This window comes from Daktulosphaira vitifoliae, unplaced genomic scaffold, assembly GCF_025091365.1.
Source record: "Daktulosphaira vitifoliae isolate Bord-2020 unplaced genomic scaffold, ASM2509136v1 Scaffold_1, whole genome shotgun sequence".
NCBI classification, from domain to species: Eukaryota; Metazoa; Arthropoda; class Insecta; order Hemiptera; family Phylloxeridae; genus Daktulosphaira; species Daktulosphaira vitifoliae.
In genome coordinates, this window is record NW_026099572.1 from 51,724,949 (window position 1) to 51,733,074 (window position 8,126).

General features: G+C 31.4%; 2 protein-coding genes across 2 annotated transcripts in view; one reads left to right on the forward strand and one right to left on the reverse strand.

The window, feature by feature from the left end:
• LOC126896997 (uncharacterized) overlaps nt 1–8,126 on the forward strand; it is a 192,619-nt gene that overhangs the window by 83,511 nt on the left and 100,982 nt on the right. The gene's annotated exons all lie outside the window — the stretch shown is intronic.
• On the reverse strand, nt 6,516–7,382 carry LOC126897021 (uncharacterized). The gene is made up of 4 exons (XM_050670362.1): nt 7,300–7,382; nt 7,063–7,231; nt 6,816–6,996; nt 6,516–6,740 (listed from the first exon to the last, which is right to left on the reverse strand). The coding sequence occupies exons 2-4, from the start codon at nt 7,120–7,122 to the stop codon at nt 6,595–6,597; spliced, it is 387 nt and encodes a 128-aa protein (XP_050526319.1). The 5' UTR covers nt 7,123–7,231; nt 7,300–7,382; the 3' UTR covers nt 6,516–6,594.

Here is an 8,126-nt window from a genome sequence, read left to right on the forward strand (position 1 = left end):
TTTTATTACGAGGTATAGGGTAGTCTTTTACAGCTTCTAACTTAGAATTATCCATGGTCATACCCTGAGGTGTAATAATGTGACCTAAAAACTTAATCTCGTTTTTGAAAAAATTACATTTTGATAACTTTAAAGTCATACCAGATTCATGTATTTTATTAAAAAGTTCGGCCAATTTTTCCAGGTGGTCTTCAAAAGAAGCAGTAGAGACTAGTACATTGTCCACATATGACTGAATGTCACTAGAACTTCCTTCAAATGTATCAAAAGAACCACATCCTAACGTAGCTTCTAAAGCTTTACCAAAAGCGGTATTTGAAATATTCAAACCAAATGGGACTCTAGTGAAAGAATACGTTCGTCCATTATATACAAAGGAGACATATTTGTGAACGGATGGATGAAGTCCAACTTGCCAATATCCTGAGGAGAAATCAATCGAAGAGAAAAACTTTTTTCAATAAATCGTGCGAGTATTTCTTCAATCGGTGGTGATGAATCACGCATTGGTATGATAAGTTTATTTATACGACGGGCATCCAAACATAATCGAACAGATCCATCTGGTTTCTTTACGCAGATAATAGGGTTGGCATACGGTGATGAGCTTCGTTCTATGACCCCCCATTCCAACATACGTTCGAGTTCTTTCTCAACGGCGGGACGTTGTGAAAAGGGTATTGGATATGGTTTGACTTTAAATGGTTCGTCTTTGATGACATCAAATTTGCATGTATATAAAATATTCAAACCAGGTCGGTCATTAAAAACATAACGATATTTACACAGTATGTTAAATAATTTTAAACGTTGAGATGAATTTATATTTTGAACAGAATCAACTTCTTTGAGAATTTCTTCATTACTAAGTGTATTTGATGATGACATTGAGAAAATAGAAACTGTGGACTTTTTATTAGATGGTGTAAAATGAGACATTGTCTGAATTGCAGAGTCAATTTGTTCAGACTCAGAAAAATATACAGAAGATGGTAAAACATGTAATTTGATTGAAGACAAATTAGACTTATTCTTATTGAGTGAAACAGAAGATTTAAATGGTATTTCAATGTCCAATGACATGAATTTAATTATATGATGATGATAATCTAAAACAACAGAATCTTTGCACAAAAAATCTTCGCCGAAGATAATAGGTACAGACAATTGGGGGACAACAAGACAAATACAATCAAAGAGATAATTTTTAATAGCAAAAGACAATAAAACTTGATTGTGGACCTTCTTGTTCTTTCCATTAACAGCTGTTGAAACGGTAACTCCAGTAATGGGTAATATAGGTAATAATTTAGCGTCGGTAACTTTACGACTAAGAGTTATAAAAACTTCTTCAGATATAGCAGAACATGTAGCACCAGAATCTAACAGTACTGTATAGTTTGTATTAAATAATTTTATGTCAATCTGTGGAGACTGATTATTGGAAATAGAAGAAAAAGAAGAATCCCCATTCGAAGTGGAAATAGTATCGACGATGGGGTGGAGAGAACGACTAGCCGTCAAAATTACTGGTCGTTCTCTCTTTCGTTTCCCGAAAAAGATGTAGTTGGTTGATTTGAACGATTATTGAAGTTTCGATTTTGATAGTTTCTTTGATTATATCCTCTGCGATTATTACTATGAGAATTTTGATTTCGTTCACGACTATTATTGTTCAACGATGGTGAATGAGAGTCATTCGTATTATTTGAATTCAAGTGAAACGATTGTGTGTTTTCTATCTCAGACAATACAGAAAGTAGTTCAGATGTAGTTTTTGGACTACGACCGATTAAAGCAGTACAAATATGATCATTGTAATGTTGACATATGACATGGACTAAACGTTCAGCAGGTATAGGTGGTGTTAAAAAACGAGCTTTTGTAATCCACTGCATGGCATGAGTTGATAGGCCAGAGCTGGATGTATAACGATATGGTTGTAAAATTTCATCATGAACGCGATTTTGTATAGTTTCAGACCAAAATTGCCGACGAAATAAATCTTTAAATTCATTATAAGTAGAAGGAGGTGGTAATAAAGCGTCAAACCAAACTCGAGCGACTTTAACAAGACGACGTTGAACACAACTAATTTTTTGCTGTTCAGTAGCTTGAATACTAGAAAAATATATGTCAACTTCATTTAAAAATAATTCAGGATGTACTTCATTAATAAAACCGGTAAATTCGGGAACAACTCGATGAAATTTTTCAAGTAACATAGATATAGATAACCGACTGATGTCAGGCGTGCATGGAACGAGTGGTGGTTGAACTTTCGTAGATGTTAGTACAGGATCAATTGTTGTAAAAGCAACGGTCGGATTCGATGGTTGTTTTTGAACGTCAAGTACGGATAATTTGTGAATATCTTGTATTTCATTACAGAGGTGTTCATCTTTGTTAGTAAGTTCTTCATTTCGGGTACGTAATTCTGTAACAATAATATCGGATGCTGATTGATGACTTTGTAATTCTACTATACATGTGTCAATATTTGAAAAAGAGTCCTTTGAATCAGCTAGAACTTGATATAGTCCAGTAAATCGATTATCAGTAGATACTGACCGCTTGTCGCATTCAAAACTAACAGACTCGATTTTAGTGCTTATAAGACGGTTATTCTCTTCACATTTGGATTTTAGTTCACTAATGCCTTTCAATAAAATATCCATTTGCTCTGACAGTTTACTTTGAGAATTATTAAGATTATTAATATCTTTTCGCATGTCTAATATGAATGTATAAAGTTCAGAATTAGATGGTACTTTTGTTTCAGCCATGATACAACTTGATGAAAAATCCTGTGTTGTAGATAAAATTTTCTCGATATTAAAACTAGATCTTTCAAATCCAAAACGATCAGGTGACTTGGTTTTTCTTTTTCCAGCGCCTTCAGCCATAGATCAAAAGAAAAATGTAGAATGACAGATAAGCGATTATCAACAGTAAGACTTAACGAACCGTCAAAAAATAAAATAAGAAAATTTTATAAAGAAAAAAATAAAAACAAACAACAGATGCATTTAGTTAGGTCAAATTATGAATAATTTGATTAATCCTCACTATGAGATCGAAAAACAAACAGAATTTTAGTGTAAACACTTTAAACAAAATTACAAAAAAAAATCAAACACAATAGCTTGACTGCTTAAGTAAAAAATGAAATTTATAACAAAATTTAACACTAAGACGTGAAATTTTGTCAAATATCAATTATAACAACAAGACAAAAAAAAACTCAAGACAACAATAAAAATGAAATCCGGTTTTCGGCAGACGTGTATGTTAATGTTTGTCACACAAACGGATTAGATATTAAAATAATTAATTGTACTGTTAAACAATAAAATAATTAAGGTAAGTTAAACTACTAATCGCACTAGTAGCAAATAGAAAAATACTACGGACGGTTTAAATATTAATAAAAAATATTATGTCAATAACAAAAAACAATCAAATTCAGCTGAATAATAAAATTATGTAAGCTTCAATATGATTACAATTTTCAATGAACTTAAAAATAAAATTAATATAAAGTGAAATCCCGACGTTAATATTGGTAAGTTAATTAATATCAGATAATCTGATTGAACTTGAAATTTAAGTTAATTTTACCTCATATACCGCACTATGAGTATAACATAAAATAAAATGCCAGTATGAATACTGGCAAAATAATGCTGTCGGTAAAAATAATGTGATCACAACGATGTGATTAAATAAAGTCTTCGGATTTATCCGGCAAAATGTTGTCAGCTTTCAAGCTGGAAATTTAAGCTTGTAAATATTTTATTTTTTTTTTTTGTAAAAAAAATTTGAGTTGAACCCCTGATAAAATTCAAATGTTCAAATTTTTCACCAAAGAAAAATACAAAAAAGTATATAAGTCTAAAACAACAAAATTATATTGGCTTGGCTAGTCCAACGACTGAAGCATAGGGGTATCGTTATAATATTAAAATCAGTTTATGTATGAGCTTATACATAATGCAAGAATATTGATTTTATAAAATTTAACATTAAGTTAAATGAGCAAAATAAAATAATAAAATTAAAAATAGGTCAGTTCATTACTTGTTCAAAAGTGACTAAGAAATTAAATCAAGACTAGTCATGTCAAATCAAATGACGATTGAAAAAAAAAACAAAATTAAACTGAAATAAGTCGACAGACTGTTGGATAATTACTCAGCATAATTTTACATAGATGACTTTAATTTGTTGGTCAAGAGAAAAGATTGTGCTTAAAATTAAAATGCTAATGTACTTGAATAAAATATAAGTTAAACTGTCCGAACAGTGAAATATAAAACAAACTCATATTTGCTGTACAGATTAAGTTAATAGTTTACATTACAATATATAATAAATCGATAACGATTAATTTAAGTTAAAAAACTGTGGTAAGCCGGAATAGACGTCGCACTATACCAAGCAGTCATAACTAAAATATAGGTTAAGTGATAACGGTAAGCCGGAATAGACATCGCACTAAACCGCACACTAACAAAAAGTAAAACAAAATAATCAAGTTAAGTTAAATTATAACGGCAAGCCGGAATGGACTTCGCACTAAACCGTATAATAACATGAAATAAAGTAAGAATTCAAGTGAAGTTAAGAAAAGCACAACTTTGTTTTTAAAAAAAATTGCATATGAAAATAATTCATATGACTTATCATAGTAAAATATGACTGACCTAGGAGAGATTTTGGGGAAAATATAAAAAAAAATCCTGCAAAGGGAACATGCCCTATGAGAGAATAATATAGATTTAAATATATATATATATATATATATATCTTAAATTAATATCTCAATCTAATTCTTAAAATCTAAGACTTCAATGAGGTCTTCGATGTGGACACATAATACAGGCATCTTCCATGCATTGTAGTAATGATTAAATCCAGCGGCGTAACGCATAACCCATGTGACTCGGAAAAAAACTCGCTGACAGCTACAAGGTCACTCGAACCACCACCACAAAAAAATAATACATACAAATACACAAAAAGGACCGTACGGCTACAAACTTCAATCTAAAAACAAAGGCGAGGCAAATAACATGTCCTAAGGACCAAAATCGTACACTTATGTTATGAGCTCGTAATGAAAATTTAATAAGACAGTATATATTTATAATATAACGACGTAAAAATAAAAATTGAGTATAATAAATAAAATTAGTACAATTATTGTAACTACGATAAGAGAATAAAACATTTCCAAGGCATGTGTCCAATGTCCTGGTGTCATGTTTGTACCCCCCAAACCATAAATCAAATAACGTACTAATTAAATTATTTTTACGTTAAATGAAAAGGTTTATTGTGAGAAAAAGTAAGTAAAGACATGGCAAGTAATTATCCTGGCTAGGGTCGCCATTCTGCAAGCGGGCTTTTTATATATTGGCCTGTAACAACAACGTGGTTTGCCACTTGCATAACGACTAGCTAGAGTAGCAAGGGTCGCCACCACCTAGGCGAGGTGTCACGCCTATCAGATATGATTACCGGATCATAGGTGGAATTTAATTTTAAGTAAATTAAAAGTATAATCTAAGTTAATATGTCGTTATATGTATAAATTACTATAATGCCTCGTGGTTTATAGAACACAATTAAGACAATCAAAGTTGTATGTGGTTGATATGTAAAACATACCGTAGCCCGTGTCTAGATTAAGGAATAGGAATGAAATACACGCGAGTAATTAAGTTACTCGCGCAATAAAATAAATATTACAGTTGAAATTAATAAGGAAATTTAATTTAATTGTTAAAAAAATAAAATTAAGTTAAACATGGACAAAAATGCAAATGCATCAAAAACCATGTCTACAAATAAAGGCAATACAAATAAAATAAAATATTTAAACAAATAATATTACAAATATCACGGACGGTATTGGAACACATCCGTTAATGTTAACAGGAAATTAATGAAGAACACCAGGAGCGGTCTGGACACTCGCTCCTTAGCGTTGGCTAGAAGAAAAGGGAAACACGTGCTCTCCACACATAAACAAAATTAAGTTAATTTACAATAAAATAAAATGAAATAAAATAATTAATAAATTATAGCTCATTACATAAATATAATATAAAAAAGAAAACGATACCCGGTCTCCGAAGAGACCCATCCGATGGTCTGGATGCTTCGTCGAAAAGACCTGGCCGTTCGCCGTTGGCGGTTCTACTCCATCATTGTAAAAAAAAAGTGTCAATAAAGAAATAAACGTGTGCACCTTAGCACGGTCAATGACAGAAGAAGGAATAGAGAAGAGTCAACACCGATCTAACGGCAATTTCAAAACGATAACGGCCAGTCTTTTTGGAAGGGATCAATACGATAAACAATTCGATTTTAATTATATTTCTCTTTTATCGCCTTATCTAGCGGTCAGTGGTAAAATAATGAGTGGTTGACACCGCTGTGTCAGAAAAAGGTTCTTTCGCGCTATAAAATAAATAAGTAGACATAACAAAAAATCATAAACGGTCCACCTTCGAATTTGTGACGTTACAACATAATTGTTTCATATATTTAAGTACCTTACCATTTATCATATCATTGTGAACAAGTTCAGGGGAGATGTTCTGAGTCGAGTGGGTTCTGAATCGGTTCATCATCTAATTCCGACAACGAATGAATGTGTGGTGGTGGTGGTGGTGGTGCATGGTCTACGAGAGAATCGGTGTGATTACACAGATTAATCTCCCTAACCGAAACTACAATAGTAATAAAGCAAATATTTAGTTTAACACAAAATTTTATTAATTTATCATTATATTTAATTAACTTACCTATATCAGAAAAAACCGGTTCGTTTATTATCTCCCCCTGTATAAGCTCAGGGAATATATCCGAACTCGAGGAGGTGATATGTTCATCGTCATCATTACTTACCATATCACGTGATCCAATTATTGGTCTATGATTCGTGATTGAATCGAAGAAATAGATTGAATCATTTGAGTTCTGTGTCTATAATTAATTTTAAATATTTAATTTATTACATTAATTTTATACATTTTTTTTAATAATACTCACTATTGCACCGTATTCATTAAACGACAGTTGAATTCCTAATTCGTTGTCTGGGTTAACCATTAAGTTACCGAAAACATCTCGGTAAATTGGGGAGTTGTTTTCACGAGGTTCATATCTAATATTATTTAAAATATTAAAAAAACTCCTTGCCACCGTATTCTGGTGAATTCTAAAAAAATAATATTAATAATTTTTTTATCATATATTTTTTAATAAGTTAATAAAATTAACACTTACGCTAGTCATGATGATGTTATTCTTAATATCTTTTTCGTGTTGTTGTAAAGAAATGTAGTAGTTATAAAACGCCTAAATCGTGAACCAACTGAATGATACAAAAACCATAGAACGCTGCGTTTTTATATGATTTAGCAAGAATAAGATGAGTATACACATACACACGCAAACACACACATAGCCATTATTATTATTATTGGATTTACTAGTTTTACTAAACAAAATGCTTTAACACGTGAGAAGAAAAGTATTATATGTCTAGACTGAATAATACATAATTCAATAAAATTTTTCAAGAAATGTATTAATCCATGGTACCCTGGGGGGTTAATTCCCACGATCGGTAGGGAAAAAAGACTATTTCAAATACGTCGTCTGTGGATAGAACTAAAGACATGGTCATCGAGGGTCATACCTTTTTAGCTATCCTACCGTTTGTTAACACAAAACATAGGTCTATAGGATAACGTTTTCAAATAATAATAATAATTTTTTTAATATTATATATCATATTATTATTGAAAATACGATATCCCAAGTATTCATATCTTCATCGTTATGTATACTTTCAGAATAACTCTCTTTGTGCATTTATGTTAAAAGGCAAATAGGACACTAGAATACCTACTCCCGGACTAGGTACATGATTTTACTGCTCTAATACCTACAAACAACAGAATTTGATAAAGTACTCTATGCTGTCAACCTACCCAAAATACAGAACAATTATATACAGGGTGTTCAATAAGTCAGGAAACGGGTTTCTATTGTTCTCATTGTTTGTAACAATGAGAACAATAGAAACCCGTTTCCTGACTTACTGAACA

Excerpts from the sequence above, each read along its gene's own strand:
- LOC126897021 (XM_050670362.1), bottom strand. The coding sequence starts at position 7,122 with ATGGTTAACCCAGACAACGAATTAGGAATTCAACTGTCGTTTAATGAA. Across the intron at positions 6,997-7,062 it reads TTAATGAATACGGTGCAATA|ACACAGAACTCAAATGATTC; the intron begins GTGAGTATTATT and ends AATTAATTATAG. Across the intron at positions 6,741-6,815 it reads ACCGGTTTTTTCTGATATAG|TTTCGGTTAGGGAGATTAAT; the intron begins GTAAGTTAATTA and ends TTACTATTGTAG.